The sequence below is a fragment of the Jaculus jaculus genome, chromosome 4 (assembly GCF_020740685.1).
Source record: "Jaculus jaculus isolate mJacJac1 chromosome 4, mJacJac1.mat.Y.cur, whole genome shotgun sequence".
Classification (NCBI taxonomy): Eukaryota; Metazoa; Chordata; class Mammalia; order Rodentia; family Dipodidae; genus Jaculus; species Jaculus jaculus.
Genome location: NC_059105.1, coordinates 80,414,688 through 80,438,954, shown reverse-complemented (window position 1 = coordinate 80,438,954; position 24,267 = coordinate 80,414,688). Strand labels below are relative to the sequence as shown.

The window sequence follows — 24,267 nt, the reverse complement described above, 5'->3', positions numbered from 1 at the left end:
ATAAGACATTGAAATGCTTTCTAATATTTTCACATTGAAAATGTGAAATTAAAATGAGGTCTAGAGAGACTTATAGCCTCAGGAAGTCTAGGAAACTTGACATGAACTATTCTTTCTACTCAGCCCTCTGCTCTCTGAATCACACTATTCACTGCTCTTCCTTAAAGACTGTACAATCTAATTTAAATTAAGTGCCTTTTGAACAGAATGCATGTTCAGGTTTAAAAAACTTAAAAAAAAACTAGCTTGTAAAAGTCTTTTATTGTATCCGTGCCACAAATAGTAGTGAAAAATAACACTCCTAAAAAGAATGCTACCTTTTTCACAACAATTTATTTTAAATAAAACTTCAAGTACTTTTACATAGATACAAAAAAATTCTGATCTATTTGCCTCCAACAGGCCACCACAACACACAGTAGATAAAACACAGTGGTTACAAATGTCTTTTAAATTTATTTCTGAGGCAAGGCAAATGATAGGGAAATGTCTCTATGAAAAAATACTGTGTGTGTAGGAAATTGTCACAATTTTATTCCACATGGATACAAATGATTATACTTTAATTTAGGCCCTGTGGCTTAAAATTATATAACAAAATAGAAAAATGGAAAACTACTATCCCCTACACCCTGTTTTAAAAGGCAGGCACTACCAAGATTAGGGAGACGCCACAGTGTTGGTAGAGGATACTTACTGTACAAGCTGTATAGCTGTAATTACCTTCAGACTAAAATAAAATACTACAATCCTTCTAAGGCATAAACAATAATGTCTTCAAACAATATATACACATAATACATATTTAAAACAAGACTTAATATAAACAATAATGAACAGTATATACATGTCAATTTTTTCACTGTCTTGAAATACAATTTAACTACATAAGTGAGGCAGCAACACACACATATATATATGTATATATATCTATATGTATATACATGTATATATATGTACTTGCAACTCTACAGTAAAGGTTATTTTTGGTGCTTTCATAGCACATCAGTGTAAACAGTTTAACTTGGCTTTGTTTTATATTTTAAAACATTCCTGTTGTATTTTCAAGATTTAAAGCAATTTTCTAGTTCTTCCTTTTCACAGAAAACGAAGATTCTGGATGTGGTTTAATCATAAATAATTCATAAAATTAAATACATTCACTAAAAAATAAACTACAAAGTAAAAAAATGAAAAATAGATATTTATTGAGAGGGAAAGGCAAACCATTTCCCACATTAGAGCTCTGGTGTTCAGTATTCAGTGCGACGTGATATATTTTCATTGCTATTGCACTATAACACCCTTTCCTTGGAAAATTCTTTGGGTGTGCTTCCCTGTTCTACCTAAATTAGCTGATAAATCACATGAACCAATAACCAAGGATCTTGGTTGTTGTAGGAGTGAAGCCTTTAAAAATGGTATCATTCTTCTGGTGTTTTTTTTTTTTTTTTTTTTTTTTGGATACTTATTTTAAGGAAAAAAAAAGTCATTATGTATGTGCCTTGCACATTTATGTAAATACAGTTCACATTGCTGGTCTTATTTGTCCTTGTTTAAAAGGAAAAAGAAAAAGGGAGAGATTATAACTTCAGCTCACTTTGAAAGTATCTGTCCATTTTTTTTCAAAATACTTCCTCATGTTGTGGCCAGCTCTGCCTATATCAGAATCATCTTCATTAAATGTTTCACAGTTGTCAAAAACAAGCCTGACATCTAGAGCAAAGGTCTCAAGGTTGGAATATCTGAAAGAAAACACACCATTAGATATTGGTTGCACTGGTTTTGTTTTATAAACAATGAAGAGGAATGAAGAATTAAAAAAATACTTTTCTACTGTTGCATAAAATTGCTGTTATTACTGATCCCACCCCACCAATAAAATACTTTCTGTAGTCCCTGGAGAGGTTGCCAGACTTTTCTCTTGGGGGAACTATTTTTCTTTAAGTGAATATGTTTTGTTTGCCTGCTATTATAAGAAATAGATGCTGTAGATAGTTTTTTCTTTTTTATTACATTTTCATCCACTTTATCTAGCAACTCCATTTCCTCAGCTTTTCTTTCTGAATTTCTTTTTAACCATTGAGACTTGGCAGCACTTGCTTTACTAGACATTTTGAACTGAATTGTACAATTATAATGTGATGTATTAAAAATAAATTACTGCTGGGCGTGGTGGCACATGCCTTTAATCCCAGCACTTGGGAGGCAGAAGTAGGAGGATTGCCGTGAGCTCAAGTCTACCCTGAGACTCCATAGTAATTCCAGGTCAGCCTGGGCTAGAATGAGACCCTATCTCGAAAAACAAAACAAAACCAAAAAAAAAATTACTGAGGTTGGAGAGATGGCTTAGCAGGTTAAGGCACTTGCCTATGAAGCCTAAGAACTCAGGTTTGAATCTCCAGGTCCCCTGTAGCCAGATGCACAGTGACACAAGTGCTCAGTGTCACACATGTGCCACAAAGGGGTGCCCACATCTGGAGTTCTTTCATAATGGCTGAAGGCCCTGGTGTACCCATTTTCTCTCTCTCTCTCTCTCCCTCTTTCTCTCTATATTTACTTCTTTATCTCTCTCTCAAAAAAATATCACTGACTGGAACATCAATGTCACCTCCTCCAAGGCTCAGAGAACATCACAGAAGAGGGTAAAGGAAGAATATAAGGGCTGAGGATGGGGAGGAGTACTGTGGAACTCTTATCTTCTAGTCAGTACACACATGAACTCAGAGTAGCTGTGATAACCTTCCTAAGACTGGAACCATCAACATTTCATCATCTATTAGAATCCCACCCCATTCTTGAGGTACTTTTAGCAGTTACCATTGCTTGGGGAGAGGGTTACTTTCTTCAGTGGTGTATCCACTGATAAGTTATCCATGCTCTAGTAAATAACTCCCTACCCATGCTCACTTTAGTTAAATGTCACTGGGGACACACATATATACAACAAGAAATAGAAAGGCAAATAGTTGGAAAGAAAAGGTGGGGCTGGAGAGATGGCTTAGCAGTTAAGGCGCTTGCCTACAAAACCTAAAGACCCAGGTTTGATTCCCCAGTACCCACGTAAACCAGATGGTATATGTGTCTACACTTTCTTTGCATTGGCTTGAGGCCCTGGCATACCCCATTCCCTATCATTCTATCTGCCCCTTTCTCTCTATCTCATCTAAATACATGCAATATTTCAAAAAGGGGCTTAGTGGGAGTAGGACATGATAAGGGAGAGATAATGAGTGGTGAATATGATCAAAAATGTTTACAAGTAAGAAACTGTCAAAATATAAATAATAAATTTTAAAAAGGAAGATAACAAAAAAAGCAGGATAATTGCATGTATATTGATATAAAAACCTTCCTATGAATGTTACATTTAAAAATCATTATTTTTTTGTTTTGTTTTGTTTTTTGAGGTAAGGTTTCAATCTAGCTTGGGCTAACCTAGAATTTACTATGTAGTCTCAGAGTGGCCTCCAACTTATAGCCATCCTCCTACCTCTGCCTCCCAAGTACTGGGATTAAAGGCATTCACCACTATGCTTGGCTAAAAAAATCATCCACTTATTTAGCTGATTATAAACTCATGCAATCCAGAGAGCTCTGTGAGGTATACACCAAACAAAAGAGCAATGTGTCTGTGGAGGTTGTAGGAAAGAATATTTGACTTCAGAAGCTATGGCCCACAGAGTGAGCTGGGACTCTGCTTATTGGAAGACACTTGTCAACACTCCTCATGCCTAATGGATTTTCTGTGGCTCTGGATGGCAAAACTCTAATATTATTATTATGGTAAGAAACATGTTATCTGAGAGCTGGCTGTGCACAAACTTTCAAGTGCCAAATACAGTATTGTTAATTATAACCAAATACTATATAGTAGTAGGTGTTTAGAACTTATCTTGCATAACTAAAATTTTATATTATATTATTTATTATTTGAAAAAATATGCATTTTTAGACCGTGTTGGTTAAAGACAGGTTAAATGGAAAAAAGAAATAAGACCAAGCATGGTACCATATCCCGATAATCTAATTATTTTGGGGGGGGGCAGAGGCAGGAGGATTGCAAGTTCTAGGACAGCCTAGGCTATAGAGTGAAACCCTGTCTCAAAACAAAACAAGACAAAAAGGAGGAGATGGCTTCAACTAATTGGCATTTCCCCACATGCCATTTGTTCTTTGACCCCCAACACAGTCCTGCTAGCTGTCTCCTCCCACGCGGCTCCTTCCTAACTCCTCTGGTCAACAGTGCCCCGTGGCTCTTTATACCCATTCCACACGTTCATCTTCAGTCAAGATGACAGAGTAACTGCTTCTTAGGAATTGTAAAAATTGTACAGATATGTCAGGATATTGAACTAAAATGATTTACTTACTGTCCATTACTTAGTTTCTCTCGAATTGTAGAAAAATCCATAGGCTTTTTAATAACTTTCTTGTAACCAGGTACAAGTTTCAAATTTACAGGAAGTAGAAAAGGCCAGGCATCCTCATGAGTTTCCATTTCTGTCAGAATCATACTAAAGAGAGTAATTTTTGAGATCAGCATGTGTACTGTAGTATTGTCTATATTAAAATTTAACTTTTTATTAAAAAGATAAACATAGTTTACTGTTCATACAAGTTGTCAGAAAACAATCTTTATATGGCAAAAAGGTTTTTAAACATAAAATTGGGTGTTATAAATATACAGCACATGAAAATTGAAAAAATACCTGCAAAGAGCTAAGTCCTTAGAGTCATCTCTTTTTGGTTTCTTAACAGAAGCAACACTTTCTTGTTTTGACAAGTTAATTGAAGTGTTTTCCTCCATTTTCCTTTTCTTGAGGTCTTTGTTTCCTCTTCTTAGTGAACTACTTGTAGAGGCAGAGTCTTCATCTTCAGTGTCCCCTGTTAAAGGTATTTTCTTGCCTTTCTTTGATTCATTAGCCTTTTTCCCTTTGACATGAAGTTTTTTAATCTTTATAGTTTGTCCACTTGCCTTTAATTTAAAAAAGTAAATGAGGCATAAGAAAACAACCGCTGACAGGCTTGCTATTATTTTGTTATGAATGTTTGACAAGACAAACAAGAAGTATTAACTCTGACCTAGAAGGCTGACAATTCTATTCCTTTCGAGACCTGCCTATTTCTTCTCCCACAATATAGGCTAACACTCAGTAGAGCACGAAACATCTATCCCAAGACTAAAGCTGGAGATGTAGCCCCACTTTCAGTAGCACACATATACCTTACATTACCAATCCTGTAGTCTAGTTTGCTAACTGAACAAGATGAAAGGTAACTCAGGACTCCCAGAGCACAATAGAGTTGAGAACAAAGATGATGCTGGGCATGGTGGCACATGGCTTTAATCCCAGTATTTAGGAGGCAGAAGGGAGGAGAATCACTGTGAGTTTGAGGCCACCCAGAGACTACAGAGTGAATTCCAGGTCAGCTGAGATAGAGCAAGACCTTACCCTGAAAAACCAAACCCAAGAAACACACAAACAAAAAAACACAGATGACTATTATAATGGAGAAAGTGAAAGAAAAGGTAAAAACTTCGATTAAGACATAAAAGGAACTTAAGTCTCAAACACAACAGTCCTTTTAAAAAGTGATCAAACTGGAGAGATGGCTTAGTGGTTAAGGTGCTTGCCTGCAAAGCCTAAAGACCCATATTTGACTCTTCTGCATCCCAGCCTGCTCTATCTGCTAACTATGGGGCAAAAAAGTTCTATTTTCTCATTTATCTGTAAAATACAACAAGCCACAAATCTTCTGGGTTCATTCTAGCACTAGTATTCCGTGATAAAAATCCCCTTCATACAGCTTTTTGCACTCTAACCACAAATTATAAGCAGCATGGTGTGAGGGTCTTCCACCTTGAGCTTACAAATAGGGAAGTAAGTCTGTCTTTTCAGAGGTTAATGTTATGTTAAATATAATTTTATGACATATAAAACAGCAATGTAATATCAGTAATAATGTATGGCTTTTGTTCTGATTTTTCAAAGTGGTACATTTCAATGTCTTTTAGAAAATGACTTCTCCTTTAGTCAAGAATTGTACAGTACAAAACCATGCAACCAGTCTGGTAATAATAAAATACTGGCTGTATTCTTGAATTGAATTTGACTGAAAACATTTCTTTGGAGTACTTCATAGAAGTTTCTTTGAGGATTTAATGACCTCTGCCAGCAATAATGTTAAAACATGTTCTTAAGCTGTTAACATTATTTGATTCTCTGTTAACAGGCTGCAAATAAAGTTATGGAGATATTTTAATTCACTAGAGTAATAAGATAAACCAGAAATTCAGTGTTTTTCCCATAGCATACCAGAGAATCATCATTATCTGCTATTAATTGAAATAATTAAAATATTTCATTGGTTTTTCTTCACTGCGTTTATTTGGATTTTGATATTACACTGAGCTTATAACACTCTAAAATTATGTAGAAGAGAAAGTAATTAACATATAAGTAATTCACTTAATGATGATTAACTTATTAGATAGTTGTGTTATTTAAAAATATTTATAGCTGTGAATGATGACTTACATCTATAAGCCCAGCACTGGGAAGCTGAGGGAGGAGAACTGCCTTGAGTTCAAGGCCAGTCTGGGCTAGGGTGGGATGCTGTCTCAAAAAATAAATAAAAGTAAAAGCAACATTTCACGAACAATAGCTGAAAACTTGTAAGTCCTATTTGAACTAATATTTTCTTTCTTTAAGTTGGGAAAATTTTCTGACAATAGGAGGAAAAGATGAGATTGAGATGACTGAATCAAAAGACTTGTGATTCGTCACAAAATTATCTTTCTACTAGACGATCTCCATGTTTAGTGAGAAATTCCATTTCAAGAGAGTAAAATGTAAAAGAGACAGACTCTTGATGTCTTCCTCTGGCCTCTGCACATGTGTACACAGAGCATATGCATGTGCATACACAAGACATATACCACATGTATACACACACACACTCACACACACACACACACAAGAAGCCTTAACTTTTTTTAGGTTTCAAATGTTTAGGATATTTTTTTTAGTGCTATATATAAAAAAAAAAAAAAAAACTAGCATTCTGTACTTAAAAAAAAAATAAGAAAGCTACAATGACAGAAAACATAGATGAGATCATATGTTTCCAAGTCTATTTTCTGAATAATAGCCAGAATTCTAAATTTAAGCAAACTTACTGAATTAAACCACTAATGGCCTACTAGATGGTACCCTTTAGGACTTAAAACCCCTATTACCAATTTATAAAATATTAATTTTTCTCTATAATGTGACAGTTAAGAAGATAAAGATGAGCTAGAGGGATGGCTTAGTGGTTAAGGCACTTGCCTGCAAAGCCAGAGGACCTAGGTTCAATTCCCCAGGACCCATGTTAGCCAGATGCATAAGGGGATGCACACATCTGGGGTACATTTGTAGTGGCTGGATGCCCTGGCTTACCCATTCTCTCTTTCTCAAATAAATAAAAATTTTTAAAAAATTTTTAAAGAAGATAAAGATAATATAACTAGTGAAGATCACTGTTGAATTACATATGACAAACATGATCAAGTAATGAAAAATCAAAAAGTTATTAGTGTAGACCTCTATGTGGTCTCTTGCTAGCTCATAAAATATTGCTTAAAATATAGTAATTGTCTCAGCCCCACCCACTTACCTACTTTCTGTCTATTCATCTACTATATTCATTACATACATTTTTTTAAGTTCATGTAGTTATTTATTTATTTGAGAGAGGGGGGAGGGGAAAGGAAGGGGAAGGGATAAAGAAACAGAGCCTCCAGCCACTGTAAATAAACTCCAGATGCATAAGCCACCTTGTGCATCTGGCTTATGTGGGTCCTGGGGAGGAGAACCTGGGTCCTTTGGCTTTTCAGGCAAGTACCTTAGCCACTATGCCACCTATCCAACTGATTTCTTAAAAAAATTTTTATTTTCATTACATACAAATTTAATCATATAATATAGACCAGAAATAAAATCTAGTTTCATTTACTTACTACTCTGCTTTCAAAGTTCATTCATGTTCTAGGACATTTTAATAGGTTTTTTGCATACCTGTGTGTGCACACTCGTGTGTGCATATGTGGAATATGTGTGGTGTATATAAGTGTATGTGTAGATGCTTGTGCCATGTGAATGGGTAATCTTTTCTATAGGTCAACTGTGTACTTCTTGAAAGTGGGTATTGCGCTCAACCCAAAGCTACAGATTTTGGTCAGGAAGCACCAGCAGTTCTCCAGTATCTGATTCCCATGTGGAATGGGGAGAGCAGCTGGGTGTGGCAGCACATATGTTTCATCCCAGCACTTGGGAGGCAGAGGTAGGATGATAGCTGTGACTTTCACGCTAGCCAAAGACAACATAGTGACATTTTTTTTGAGATAAGTCTCACTATGTAGCTCAGGCTGGTCTCAAACTTGCCATCTTTCTACCTCTGCCTCCTGAGTGCTAGGATTACAGCCATGTACCACCACACCTGGCTCATTCCTTTCTATTTTATTATTTTCTCTACTGACAAGAGTTCACTAGCTTTGATTTTAAATGTGACTGAAAAATTACTTAAAATGCAGATGGTTATCACTACATGATGAAGAGATTTTACTTCTAGCTTTATGTCCAAGATGATAAAAAATTTGTTTTCAGAAAATGTGTGCATGAACGATAATAGCAGCATTATTCATAATAGCCAGAAGTGGGAACAACTCAGATAGTCATCAGCCAATGCTTGAATAAAATGTAATGAATGTAATGGAATATGATTTGACTATAAAAAGATGTGCTGAGATATGCTTGAACATGAGTGAACTTTAAAAACACTGAGGGAAGTAAAAGAAGCCAGATATATTGTATGTTTGGCCACATACTGTATGATTAAATTTGTATGAAATGACCAGAATAGACAAAGTAGGCTAATGATTGCCAAAGACTGAGGATGGGAAAATGGATTATTATTGCTAATGGGTACAAAGGTTCTTTTTAGAATTATGGAAAGTGTTCTAGAATCAGTGATGATGCTTGTACAGCTTTGTGAATATATTAAAATAATCAATGAGACGAATTTCATAAAATGTGAATGATATCTTAAAAAAGCCTATGATGAACTGACAATGTAAAAAGCTTAGGTCTACATTATTCTTACCTTAGCAATACAAGCTGGACAAAACCAGTCCCCATCTGGTATAGTGGTAATCTTGGGTCTATGGCAGTAGGTATGACAACCTTTGTCACAGCCATCACAAAGGAGGAGCAGCTCTTCATTATCACCTTTTCGGCAGATTTGGCAGAACTATAACACATAAAAATCATTTAAAATTAACTCTCTGCAATGAATCATAGCTATTTGGATGTTAAACAGACCATAATTCCTAGTTTATATTAGTAATGAGCATTCCACTTGCTAACAAATATATAATAGCCACACACATCTATGTATCTCTCATTACACAGATATGGACCACATAACGGGGCGAGCAATTCTATTGGGGTAAATGCACATTTCAGGTACACTGCAAAAAACAAAGCTAGAGGTCGAATGCCTGCACACACTTCAGAAGCATGTACACATTAACATATGGAATAATTAACATGACATTAGAGCACATAAAGCAATGAATAGCTTTAGTACATGGTATTTTAATGTTTCATCTTTGCTTATCTTATCATCCTTATGATATTCTGGGAAAGAAATAAGAGTTAGAATAATTTGCAATATCATATTTTAATTATATATAAGAGATATCTCTAAATTAAATGAAATTATTCATGTATGTTTTGTGATTGGCTGAAAAACGTGTCCAAACCAGGAAACTGAAAACCAACCAAATCAAACTGCTGCCACACATGTAGAAAATAGATCTTACAAAATTATTTCCAAGGAAAAAATCAGAATATATTAAAGAACTTAAAGGACATGGGTTTTAGAACTAAATATAGTTATTTTTTTCTTGACTGAAAATGTTTAACTTCATTAAGAACCTTAACTCTGTAAAGAGAAGATTCCCCCCATTAATACATAGTTTGCATCTCAAATTTCAGAAAGAGAAAGAAGTTAGATAATATTTAAGGTAGCTTAAAAAAAAAGTAAGCTTTAACATTAAAATTAGCTTACAGTACAGTCATAGTAGAAAGTATCTTACAATCAGTATTTTAAGAAATGAAACATTTAAACTGGAATTCATTTAAGCTAATTTAAAGCTAGGTATTTACAATACAAAATTACTTCATCTAATTTTGAATACAATATTATATCTTAGTCTGGGAATGTCACAATAGTCTTATAATAACTCATTATCTATCTATCTATCTATCTATCTATCTATCTATCTATCTATCTATCTATCTATCATCATGTAGCTATCTATCTGTGACAGTTTAAAAGCCTAAGCAAAATAGTTCTGGTATTCAAGTTAACAAATATTAAATACATGTAAAATATGTACAACATGAAAATGGGCATGAGAAAACGTGAGAAAAAAGTAGAGTTTAACAACCCAAAGAGAAGTATCTATTTTATGAACTATCTGAATATAACATTACCAAATAAGATAGGATGATATTATTTCACCAAATATGAATTACACCTTTAAACCTTCCATGATAAAAGTGTTCATTGAGAGATAACATGGGGAAGATTACATTTCAATCCCTATAATAATATTAAAAATCAGATTCATAATCATAATTTTCACTGTTAACCACTGAAGATATTAAATACTATAAAGTGCTTGAAATGAACATGAATGGTCTAAATATAAGATTAATTTCTTATCTTTTAAAGAGAGAATGACAGATATAAAACAAATATCACTTTTGAAAATCAGTTATAACTCACAGTTTATTGCAAAAAATGTATTAATATTTGGTTGTAATTCTTTTGCTTCTATGGTAAAAATAAAGATGTTGTCTATTGTCTAATATCACCAGAAATACAAAATATATTAAAGGCAGAGAATTATTTGGTCATAAACTGGCCATTTCCTCTTTCCTAGTAAGTCTGGCTTCTGATCAACAAGGTATTTCTAAAGCACTGAGAATGTTAACATTTTGTTTGTATTACTATGAGGACTGTTACAGGCACTGATACCTCTTCCAATCAATGGTTACAGAGTACTTGCTACGAGTAAGAAACTGACTTCTTATCAAGACAGTTTCGCAACAAACCATGTATCAGCATCATCATCACTGCTACTTGTGCTAGAGAGTGAACTCAGCCTACCAAGAGCTCTATTGCTACATTATAGGTATAGAATGCATGTGATTTAATAAAAAAAAATGTGTGTGTGTGTATGTTTTTTTTTTTTCCAGGTAGGGTCTCACTCTAGCTCAAGCTAACAATGAATTTACTATGTAGTCTCAGGGTGGCCTTGAATTCAAGGTGATCTGCCTACCTCTGTCTTCCAAGTGCTGGGATTAAAGGCATGTACCACCATGCCTGGCAACAAATAATTTTTATATAAATATTGTGACAAGTGTTGTTAAATGAAGATAAATGCACATTACCATACATGGGAAATGCAGAAATTGAAGAGAACTTTAGATAGCAGGGAGTAAATATACTAGCCTGGTATGGGGGTGAATGTCTATTATTTTAGCACTTGGGTGACCAAGGCAGGAAGATTGTGGGTTTGAGGCTAATTTGGGCTACATGGTGAGTTTCTGTCTCAAAAAACAAAAAAGAACCCAAAAGTATGTATACTAATATAAAAACATGTTCTGGTAGTTCTGTGTTTAGTTTTATAACAAATCTAACCATATCACTGTTTAGGAAAGGTTAAGAAAAAATAATTATAAATTTCACTGTGATGTAAAACTCAGTATTTAATCATTATAGCCTAAGAAATGTTATATATCCAAAGCGACTTTAAAACTCATTTAATAATTTTAGAAGAAATATATTCTTACTCTTATATATTTTTATATTTAGAAAAATGCTATCAGGTAAATTGAACAGTACTTTCAAATGTATAGGAAATTTTAATCTGAGTTGAGAAACACCTCAATTTGAACACACTGAAATTCAAATTCTAAAGGCATTTTAGGAAGAAATGGAAAACCACAGAAGAAACTGCATTTTTTTTTTTGTTTAAAATGCATAAGAACTTGGTTAGTCTAAACACAGAGATAAAATTGAGAAAACTAATGATAAATTATTTAAATGACCTTTTCTTTGACAAATGACTATATTAAGAAAGGGAATTTTCACCTTTAGCTACTCATGAAAACAAATCTCAATTGTTTGATTTTAAAGTTTGTAATTCAAAATAAAATATTAAAGTGATTCTTAAGTATCTACCTATAATAGATATTTTTACATATAACACAAAAAGCAGGCAAGAAGTACTTGTACATGATTTAAAATATATATCTCTACAAAAAATATATTAACTTTAGCTCTTATTTTGTGAGTTTTTTCCCCCACTGCTGGGGACTGAACCCAGGGCTTTGTATTTGTTAGGCAAGTATTCTACCACTGAATTAAATTCCCAATTCCTGTACCTCTTATTTTGAAGATAATAGCATTCTGATGCCTAGCACAAAGTAAATGCTTGCTATATAATAACCAGTAAGGTATGTACATATAGGAAGTAAAAAAAGTTTTAATTATTAGAGGAAAGAATACAAAATCTACTCTTCATGTCAACCATGGCTGAACAACATATTAGTGTGAAAAAGCTTAAGTTCATTATTTCATATTAACTTATCTGATTATTTAGCACTGAAAACAAAGAAGATTGAAAGAAAAGTATAACATTGTAGGTATACAATATAACGTAAAAATAATGTAAGCAGTTAGAATATTTAAAGGAGGGAAAGGTCTTTTTACAATATTTAGATTTACAACTATTATATTGGCAGAATATAAGAGGTACATTTAGTTAGGAGTATAAATAAACATTTGAAGGACACAAGCAAAGTTTGAAAATTATAAATTTGGTAGGTTGTTTCAAAAAGTTCAAGATAAAGAAGAAAGTCCTATGTTACATGGTATGTGAGAATTAGGCCAACGCAAGTACTGCATGTAGAAGTGTGACAATAGGTAGTACATAGTTAAAGTTCTGGAGTTGCAAAAAAAAAAAAAAAAAAAAAAAAAAAACCAAAGTAAATTAGTGATAGTATTTCTTAAATAAAAACACTTACAACTTTCATAATTGATTTTTCCCATGCTATTGATTTCTGTAACTGCTGAATGCACAGAGCTACCTGAGCAGCACTGCGAGCTTCTGACAGTGCCCTTCTCCATACCCTGAGCCCTGGAGCAATCTCCTCTTCAACTCTGCATTGAAATATAGAAGAGTTAAGTAGGTCATGTCCACATTTATGGTTACTGAATGTGAAACAATCATCACACTGAAAGCCAAGCAATGACAAGAACATGTAACAGCCAGTAAGTATAAAGTTTAAGCAACTAAATTTGATGTAGTGCACAGACTGGCTACGTGCCTCAAAGCTTAGTCACAACCAGGTAGATGTAAGATCACTTTGCAGGATTATCAATGCACATGACAAAAAAAATGTTTTTACAAAGCACCATGCAAAGAGCATGATCCGTAAGGATCACAGACATACAAGAAGATACATAGATAACAGGCAATAGAAATAGGCTCCAATTAGCAAAGAAGCACAATAATTTTTCAAGTTAATCTCAATAACCTACCCGTCACCATCACCACTAATGGATGGTGCAGGAGCAGGGACAGTAACTGTGCCCACATTATCCAGTTTGATCTGAATGGTGGTACTTAAGGGGCTCTTCAGATACCTTCTCTCAATGTTCCGCTCCAAATCAGCCAGCCTGGTTACAGCTATATCTAGGGGGTTGTCACTCTTCCGTTCTAGTGCATGTGCACTATTTTCTTCTTCGCCAGTAAGTTCTCCATCATGATCCTTGCACAATTTAGTAAATGATTTATGTTCAAAATATACCAAGTCCTCCCTTTCTGATGAAGGCTCTGGACACATCCAACCCTATATGTCAAGAGAATAATGTTATTATGGTTTCTTCTTAAAATGCCAGAGGGGTGAATTACCTTTACTTAAAATACAGCAGCAGACACCAGCAGGGTTCAAGGATCTTTGCTAAAATTTTTACCTTGTGTTTCCCAATGCCAAGTTAAACAAGGACAAAGAAGAAAAGAAAAAAAAAAAAAAAAAACAGTTGTAAGAAAAGTTTAAAAAGGAACATTTATCACCTTTTGGTATTAGGAAAGGTATAATAAAAATTGGCAAAGGATTCTGAAAGATTATAGGTTACCATATTTATTAATTGTATGTGCTTGTTTATAAGAAACGGTCTGTGAATTTTGCTTTTGCTTTCTGTTTCCATCCCTTCCCTGCTCTCTATGCAGGCTCTTGTACTCACCATCTTTCCTTTGGCTGCAGGGGCTCTGTATAAGCTGGGACCCTTATCTCTATACTATTTTCTTGGTGTTTTTCACTCACTCAGTCCACCCATCATGCAGCCCTCATGTTAACTTTCTCTTTAACATGAAAATTTCTCTGAGGGGAAACCTTCCTTGAATTTTTCCAGCCTTTTCTAATTCCTCCAGGAAGCTAAGCACTCCCTAGATTACCTAGAACCCTAAAGTATTCCATGGCCTTGTCATTATAATTTTATGGTAGCATGATCATTTAATATATTTCTACCTATAAATCCCATGAAGGCAAGGACTATGGCTGCTTTCCTTCATTTATTTCTAGCACAGTGAAGGTAAAATCATGGGAAGGAATATATACATGAATGATCTTGTAATTTAGCTTGCTTATATTGATTTTCTGGCTCAAAATCCTGCAAAGATTCCAATCTTTAACCAAGACCCAAATCTTAACAGGGCATTCAAATACCTCAATCCATCTTTTTTCTCATATTCCATTCAGATATCCACCCTGCATTCAAATCCATGACTTGCTCTTCTATGACCATGCTAAGTTTCCTGACCCTGGCTCTCTGTTCATGTTGTTCCCACTTCTTAGAGTGGAATTCACTTAGGCTGCTGGTCAAAACCTTACCTACCCTGTTATAGTTGCAACTTCTATTATCTCTTCTAAATACCCACCGGAAGTCAAGTGTTCTTTTTAAAATTCACACACTATGCTGTACTTTTCTATGATAGTTACTAGATTCTGCATCTATGTATCCAAACTATTATTTAATGTTTCATGGCAAACTTTCTGAGGATAAAAAATCATATTTGCTCAATTCTGTGGTATCCATGGTTGATAAGGAATAGTTTATTTACTACATGCATATTAAATGAAAATTAAATCTCTTCAGAGATAATTATTTTTTTTTTTTGAGGTAGGGTCTGACTCTAGCTCAGGCTGACATGAAATTCACTATGTAGTCTCAGGTTGGTCTTGAACTCATGGTGATCCTCCTACCTCTATCTCCCCAGTACTGGGACTAAAGGCGTGCAACACCATGCCCGGCCTTCTTCAGAGATAATTTTAATCTATATATTAGGACCAAGTACCCCTGTTACTGCAACAGAATCTTTATATGTAGAAAGAAAACATGCTGAATGTGATAGTAGATGCCGATAATTTAAGATGGGAGATGGAAACCAGGAATCATTGCTGAGAGAGTCTAACTAGATTCACATTTGGTGAGAGATCTTATCTCAAACATAAGGTGCAGAGCTCAGTGATTGAGGAAGGCAAATGACATCAATATCTGGCCTCCACATGCACATGTCCACGTGTGCCCACACACAAGCAAGCTTACATAACACACATACAAAAAATAAGAAAGAAGTACAGAAAGCCAGACATGAGAAACTGAAGTAGGAAGATTGTGAATCTGAGACTAGCAAGGCTGAGGCTCCAGTTAAGGTAGAATTATGCATTGTACACACAAACACATAGGAACAAACTATATCAGAATCTCCTTCTCATAGTCTCAAAAGAATATAAAACTACTATACAATGGGAACCCTGCAAAGATCTTGGATTCTGCAAGGTAACTGATACAATAGTACAGCAACAAAAGACTAATTAGAGTTAGCCACCCTGAGTATATACAGTGAGTTCCAGGTCAGCCCAGGCTACAGTGAAACCCTATCTCATTAAACAAAACAAAACAAAACAAAACAAAAAACAAACCTAAGAAGGGAGCTTAATATTCTGGGGAAAAGGTGCACTCAAATGAAATTAATACAAGTATAACCACAGGAGTGCAAATTTATATTGCTTTTAAAGTGTAAGTGAAGAATCACAGAACTACCAAATGTGATAGATCTCAATGCAAAGTTCTTTGAAAAAGGCTCTGGGACTTTTGCATACTCAGTGAAGCAACACAGTGATTAAGGTACTCATGAAGTGGCATGGATTCAGACTGTAACAGGAACACAGAACCAGCTGAAGGACATACCCCATTCACACATGAGACATCACTGTGGACAGTCACAAGTACAACCTCTGAAAGAAGACACTAACCCTGGTGTTTATTCATTGAGAATCATGAACATGGAAAACATTTCATAGGGCTGATGTCTGAAGGATCAATTAGCTTAATAGAAGAAAAACTTAAAAGAGACAGCAGAGCTATCTTTAAAGTAGCTAGGAGTAATTAGCTTTTATATACTCTTAACAACCAGGACTAAAGGCCCACAGATTTTACTACAATATAAAAAGTAAAAAGAGGACTTCTGAGTAAGATGGTGGCATAGGAGCCACAGCAAACCAGCCTGGGTGGGAGGGGTTAAGCAAAACCAAAGCAAAATACCTCTTCTTCTGAAAAGTGAAGGAGTATAAGTTATTCTTAAAAACAGCTGAGAAGCAGGAGAGACCAAGATCCACCAGAAAGAGGAAAATGGCCAGAATCCCATGGAGCGCTTGTGGCCTGCACTGCCATGCCAGGTGCACCAAGCAGCAGCAGCATCAGAGACCAAAGAGGGAATTTTCCAATCTCATCAGCCTCCTTGCAAAGTCAAGAAATCTGAAGGGAAGACAGCTGAGATCAACTAAGGAGCTACTGGAAGGGACACAGGTGGGACTGTGTGAGCAACTCCAGGCTTCTGCACTCTCTCATCCCCAACCATCAGAACCATGAACCTCCAGCATTAAGTTCCTGGTGGCAGTGCATCCAGCACAGCTGATCAGAACTCCAGCTCCACAGTACAACACAGAGGGATCAAGGTGGACACTCAGCATTGGTGAGATTGAAAGCCACCCCAAAAGGTTAATGAGGCTGACTTACAAAATACAAAAACAAAAACAAAAACAAAAAACATGCCAGGTGTGGTGGCACATGCCTTTAATTCCAGCACTCAGGAGGCAGAGGTAGGAGGATCGCTGTGAGCACGAGGCCACCCTGAGATTACATTGTGAATTCCAGATCAGCCTGAGCTAGAGTGAGACCCCAACTTGAAAAACCAAAAACCAAACAAACAAACAAAAAAAACCCAGGTACACAAGCTTGCATTGGAAGAGCTATTCTCTCTTTCCATGTCAGGGAAGGTTACTGTTACATATTCTTCATTGGCTTTATCATTTCAAATAATCTGTATGTGTGAATTGAATATTGTTGCCTTTGATGCTTTCAGATTTATAGGGTCTTTGTCTTTTGCTTCTGTCATTATTGGGGGCAGGGTCTGATTCAGATCCAGGTGACCAGGAACCCAATTCAGAACAGAATTCTCTACCTACCAGCTGACAACATTATGGGTACAGAGCAACACACACCCTTAAGGATTTTGGCTTTATAAGACTATCTGTTTGTTTTAATCCCATAATTGCATACTATGTGCTGGCTTTAATTGAATGTGTACATTGCTTAGGTGAAGTTTAGAATTTACCAGTAAATTGTTCCAACTAGTCCACTAGAATACTTGCTTAGCAAGCAAACTCAACACCTAGAATTACTTCTGCAGCTGGATGGGGGTACAAGAGCTACATCTGACACCTTAAACACATATCCTGAAAGTATATAAAGGTGGATTGCTGCATCTAAGAACACTGCACGTAAGTACAAATCCCAAGCATCAAATCAATTCAGGATGCAGAAGTCAATACACTGTAATATAAGAAACACAAAGAATCAAGAAAATCAATACAATCCCCCCAAAATTATAAATCCATCAGAAATGATCACCAATGAGACTGTTTTAGGTGAAATGCCTAACAAAGATTTAAAAAAAAAAAAGATTGCATCTATACTCAAAGAAATGAAAGGAATCAAAGAAGAAAACAAAGGAATTAAAGAAGAAAACAAACTCTTGAAAGAGAACACAGGAAACCAGCTTAATGAAATAAGGAGGTTATTACAAGACATTAGTAAAGAAATAAAAATACTGAAGAAAAACCAGGCTGAAATTCTAGCTCTGAAGAACACAGTCAGTCAAACATAAACTCTGTGGAAAGTCTCACCAGTAGAATGGATTAAATAGAGAACAGAATATCTAAACTAAAAGACCAGGTGGCAGACCTAATACAGTCCAAGAAGGAGAAAGACAAGCTAATAGAAAGGTTTGAATGGGAATTCCAAGATATCTGGGACACTATGAAAAGATGAAACATAAGAATTCAGAGTATAGTAGAAGGAGAAGAATTTCAACCCAGGGGCTTAATAGGTGTTTTCAACAAAATCAAAAAAGAATATTTTCCCCAAATTGGGAAAGAAATGCCAATTCAGACGCAGGAAGCTTTTAGAACAACAAACATACAAAACCTCACCATGTTATAATTGAACTACTAAACACACAAACCAAAGAAAATATATCAAAAGCAGTTAGAGAGAAAAAGCATCACCTACAAAGGCAAGCCCATCAGGATCACAGAAGATTACTTAACACAAACTTTAAAATACAGAAGGGCTTGGAATGATGTATTCCAAGTCTGAAAGATAACAACTGTCAACCAAGATTACTTTATCCTGCAAAGCTATCCATCCAAATTGATGGAAAAATAAGGACATATCACCAAAAAAAAAAAAAAAAAACAGGCTAAAGGAATTTATGACAACTAAACCAGCTCTACAGAAAATACTTGAAGGAATCTTTCATGCTAAAGAGAAAGCAAAATTCACACAGGATGAAAAAGGAAAAAAAAAAAAAAAACATACTCAACAGTTAAATCAAGCAAGTAAAGGGGAAACAGGAAGCATTACAAAATAAGAAGAATGGCAAGAATAAATATATACCTTTCAATAATAACTCTCTTTTTTTTTTGAGGTAGGGTCTCACTCTGGTCCAGGATGGCCTGGAATTAACTATGTAGTCTCAGGGTGGCCTTGGACTCATGGCGATCCTCCTACCAGTACCTCCCGAGTGCTGGGATTAAAGGCATGCACCACCACACCTGGCTTCAATAACAACTCTTAATATCAGTGGCCTCAGTGCACCAACCAAAAGACACAGGATCCTGCCATTGGTTGCCTCCAGGAAACTCATCTTTTAATAAAAGACAGATACTGTCTTAGGGTAAAAGGATAGAAAATGGTATTTCAAGCAAATGGGCCTAGGAAACAAGCAGGGTTGCTATCTTAATATCTAACAGGATACACTTCAAACCAGCATTAGCAAGGAAAGATACAGAAAGTCATTTTATATTGATTAAAGGAACACTCCAACAGGAGGGAGGACATTACAATCTTAAATGTATATGCACCTAACATGGGAGGGGGTTCCCAATTTCATCAAACAAACACTACTAGACTTAAGGTCACAGATAACACCAAACACAACTGTAGTAGGTGACTTCAATACCCCACTTTCATCAATTGACAGGTCATCCCAGCAAAAAAAAATAAGCAGAGAGACATCTGGATTAAATGATGTCATGGAACAAATGTACCTAACAGATATCTACAAAACACTGCATCCAAATGCTGCAGAATATACATTTTTCTCAGCAGCACATGGAACATTTTCTAAAATAGACCATATATTAGGACACAAAGGGAATCTCCAAATATAAGAAAATTCCAAATCAGCAACAAGGAAAATTACAGAGTATAGAGAAATTCATGGAGAATAAATAGTACACTATTGAATGATAAATGGATCATTGAATAAATCAAAAAGGAAATCATTAAATTCATAGAATTAAATAATGATGAGAATACAACATACCAAAACCTTTGGAACACAATTCAGGCAGTCCTCAGAGGGAAATGGATAGCTCTAAGTGCCTATATTAAGAAATTAGACAGTTCACAAGTAAACAATTTAATGCTTCACCTTAAGACCTCAGAAAAAGAAGAACAAGGCAAACCAAAAGTCAGTAGATGGGAAGAAATAATAAAAATTAGGGCAGAAATTAGTGAAATAGAAACAAATAAAAAAATTCCAAAGAATCATTGAAACAAAGAGTTGGTTCTTTGCAAAGATAAACAAGATTGATAAACCCTTAGCAAATCTGACCAGAGGAAGGAAGAGACAAAAATTAATAAAATTAGAGATGAGAAAAGACAATTACAACAGATACCAAAGAAATTCAGAAAGTTATATGGACATACTTTAAGACTACATATGCCTCTAACTTTGAAAATCTGAAAGAAATGATTTCCTTGATTCATATGACCTACCAAAATTAAATCAAGATGAAATAAACCAGGGCTGGAGAGATGGCTTAGTGGTTAAGCACTTGCCTGTGAAGCCTAAGGACCCCAGTTTGAGGCTCAATTCCTCAGGACTCACGTTAGCCAGATGCACAAGGGGGTGCACAAGTCTGGAGTTTGTTTGCAGTGGCTGGAGGTCCTGGCATGTCCACTCTCTCCCTTTCTCTCTCCCTCTCTGCCTCTTTCTCTCTCTGTCTGTCGCTCTCAAAAAAACCAATAAAAACAAGCAAAAAAAATTTTAAAAAGGTGAAATAAACCAATTAAATAGACCTATAACAAATATGGAAATCTAAACAATTATAAAGTCTCCCAACTAAAAAAAAGTCCAGGCCCTGATGGATTCACTGGCGAATTTTACCAGACCTTCATGGAAGAACTAACACTACTGCTTCTCAAACTTTTCTATAAAATAGAAAAGGAAGGAATTCAACCAAATTCCTTCTGTGAAGTTGCACCACCCTGATAAGGACAGAACAAAAAAAGAAAATTACAGACCAATCTCCCTCATGAACATAGATGCAAAAATTCAGAACAAAATATTGGCAAACAGAATACAAGAATATATCAGAAAGATTATTCACCCTGACCAAGTTGGCTTTATCCCAGGGATGCAGAGATGGTTCAACATACATAAACTGATAAATGTAATACATCATATAAATAGTCTGAAGGACTAAAATCACATGATCATCTAATAGACATAGAAAAATAAAAAGCATTTGACAAAATCCAACATCCTTTCGTGGTAAAAATATTACAGAAACTGGGAATAGAAGGAACATATCTCAACATAATAAAAACTATTTATGACAAACCTATAGCCAATATAATACTAAATGGGGAAAAACTGAAGTTTTTCCACTAAATTCAGGAACAAGACAAGAGACACTCATAAAGGGATGCAAACTGAAAAGGAAGAGATCAAATTATCATTATTTTCAGATGATATGATTCCATATATAAAGGACCCTAATGACTCTACCAGAAAACTATTAGCACTGATAACCACTTTTAGTAATGTAGCAGGATACAAAATAAATGTACAGGAATCAGTAGCTTTCCTATATACTACCAACAAACATGCAGAGGTTGACATTAGGGGATCTCTCCCATTCACTATTGCCTCAAAAAGAAAAGAACAAAAGTACTTTGGAATAAATTTAACCAAGGAAGTAAAGGATCTCTACAATGAGAACTTTAAAACACTCAAGACAGAAATTGCAGGAAACAAAAGGAAATGAAAAGATATCCCATGCTCCTGGATTGGAAGAATTAATACTGTGAAAATGTCAATCTCATCAAAAGCAATCTACATATTTAATGCAATCCCATTAAAATTCCAATGGCATCCTTCACAAGAATTAAAAAAAAAATCCTAAAGTTCATTTGGAAACACAAAAACACTCTAATAGCCAAAACAATTTTGAGCAACAAAAATAAGAATGGTGGTATCACCATATCTGATTTTAAGCTATATTACAAACCCATAGTAACAAAAGCAGCATGGTATTGGCACAAAGACAGACATGTAGATCAATGTAACAGAATAGAGGACCCAGATGTTAATCCAGGAAGCTACAGCCATCTGATTTTTGCCAAAAATATTCACTGGAGAAAAGACAGCTTCTTCAACAAGTGGTGTTAGGAAAACTGGATGTCTATATGTGAAGGATGAAAATAGATCCTTATCTTTCTCCATACACAAGAATCAAATCCAAATGGATCAGGGACCTTAATATCAGACCTGAAATTCTGAAATTGCTAGAGGAAAAGATAGGGGAAGACATTCAACATATTGGCATAGGCAATGACTTTCTGAATATAAACCCAGTTGCTCAGAAAATAAAAGCACTAACCAACCACAAAAGCTATCTTTTCTCCAGTGGATTTCATGAAATTACAAAGCTTTTGTACAGCAAAGGACACTGTGAATACAGCAAAGAGACAGAATAGGAGAAAATCTTTGCCAGCTACACATCTGACAGAGGATTAATATCCAAAATATACAAAGAACTCAAAAAAAAAAACCAGAACAATAAGAAATCAAACAACCCAAATTAAAAAATGGTCTATGGAACTATATAGAGAGTTCTCATCAGAAGAAATACAGATGGCATACTAAACATCTAAAAAAGTGTTCTATGTCCTTAGCCTTCAGGGAAATACAATTTCAAACTATGTTGAGATTCCATTTCACTCCTGTTAGAATGGCTACCATTAAGGCAAACCATCAAACAAACAAATGACAACAAATGTTGGCAAGGATGCAGAAAAAAGGGAACCTTTCTACACTGTTGGTGGGAATGTAATCTGGTCCAGTCATTGCGGAAGTTAGTGTGGAGATTATTGAGACAACTAAAAATTGATTTACCACATGATCTAGCTATAGCACTCCTAGGCATATATCCTAAGGACTCTTCTCACTGCCTTGGAGATACTTGCACAACCACGTTTATTGCTGCTCTGTTCACAATAGCTAGGAAATGGAACCAGCCTAGAAGTCCCTCCACAGATTAATGGATAATAAAGATGTGGTACATTTATACAATGGAGTTCCCTTCAGTGGTAAAGAAAAATGAAATTTGTAGGGAAATGGATGGATCTGGAAAGGATTATTCTAAGTCAGGTAACCCAGGCCCAGAAAGCCAAACATCCCATGTTCTCATATGTGGATCCTAGCTACAAATGTATAGACTTCTGTGTGAGCGGGAACCAAATATTGGTAGCAGAGGCCATTAAACTAGAAAAAGGCTATAAGGGAGGGAGGAGAGGGAAGGACTTAAGGGGATGGCATTGTATATATGTAAGGAGAAGAAGAGATTATAGGGAGGGGAAAGGGGGTGGGTCAATCAAAATTCAAGATATTTTGAATATGACATGTGAAAACCTACTTTTTAAAATAATTGCACACCCAGAAGCCATAGATTGTTACTAGACATTTTTCAGTGCCAGGGATGGGATACCTTCCAGTGAGTTGTTGGCCAGGAAGGCCCCTGTTACCTCCAAAACATTCCAGGCTATTGTCAAGGCCCTTGGTTTCCTTTGAGAAACAGATGGCAAAACCCTATTGCTGAAGACTTCACATATCTGAGCTGCAAAGTCACTGAAAAATCAAGCTGGTGCTCAGCAGCAAACCTTTTCCCTGTAGATCAGCCAACTGAAAGCCAGAAAAAGCTACACTTTATTCAGTGCTATGGGAGACAGAAGTCATCAGCAGTGAAAACAGTGGATGCTGAAAGCCTCAAGTTTGGCCAGACAGTCAAATGACCAAATGGGTGCAACAGTGGCATGTCTGCTCTGGGGGAAACCAACTGTTCTCTAATTGGATTGGAGGCCTGCTCTATGGGAGGGAATATATGCCTGGTACTGAAAACCTAATCAAAAGCCTATGGCAGGGGACGTCATGAGCCTTAGGGGTATAAAGCCTGTTCTAGTCTGGATAAATGCATATATTATTCTCACCAAATTGCCCTGAAAGCACTATACTTAATGCTTATATTCATATATTAATGCTGCTCTCACTTCTGGTTAGAGAGCAATAGAGAGAGACAGCATGTGAATTGGTGCACCAGGACCTCTAGCCACTGCAATTGAACTCCAAACATGCTTGTTACCTTGTGCACATGTGCCACCATGTGCATCTGGCTTACATTGGTCTGGGGAGTTGAACCTGGGTCCTTAGGCTTTGCAGGCAAGCACCTTAAC

At 35.6% G+C, this 24,267-nt stretch overlaps 1 protein-coding gene across 21 annotated transcripts in view; it reads right to left on the bottom strand.

Moving 5' to 3' along the window:
* Nucleotides 1-242: 242 nt before the first annotated feature.
* The window catches only part of Baz2b (bromodomain adjacent to zinc finger domain 2B), a 308,213-nt gene continuing 284,188 nt past the window's right edge, over nt 243-24,267 (bottom strand). For 16 of the 21 annotated variants that reach the window (XM_045146851.1, XM_045146854.1, XM_045146853.1 and 13 more), the window contains 6 exons: nt 13,663-13,973; nt 13,146-13,281; nt 9,148-9,294; nt 4,713-4,978; nt 4,374-4,517; nt 243-1,745 (listed from right to left, as the gene is read on the bottom strand). In XM_045146851.1, the coding sequence (XP_045002786.1) occupies nt 1,592-1,745; nt 4,374-4,517; nt 4,713-4,978; nt 9,148-9,294; nt 13,146-13,281; nt 13,663-13,973 (1,158 nt within the window). In that variant the 3' untranslated portion in view covers nt 243-1,591. The remainder of the gene's footprint in view (nt 1,746-4,373; nt 4,518-4,712; nt 4,979-9,147; nt 9,295-13,145; nt 13,282-13,662; nt 13,974-24,267) is intronic. The other 5 variants (XM_045146862.1, XM_045146865.1, XM_045146870.1 and 2 more) reach the window with 1 other exon arrangement.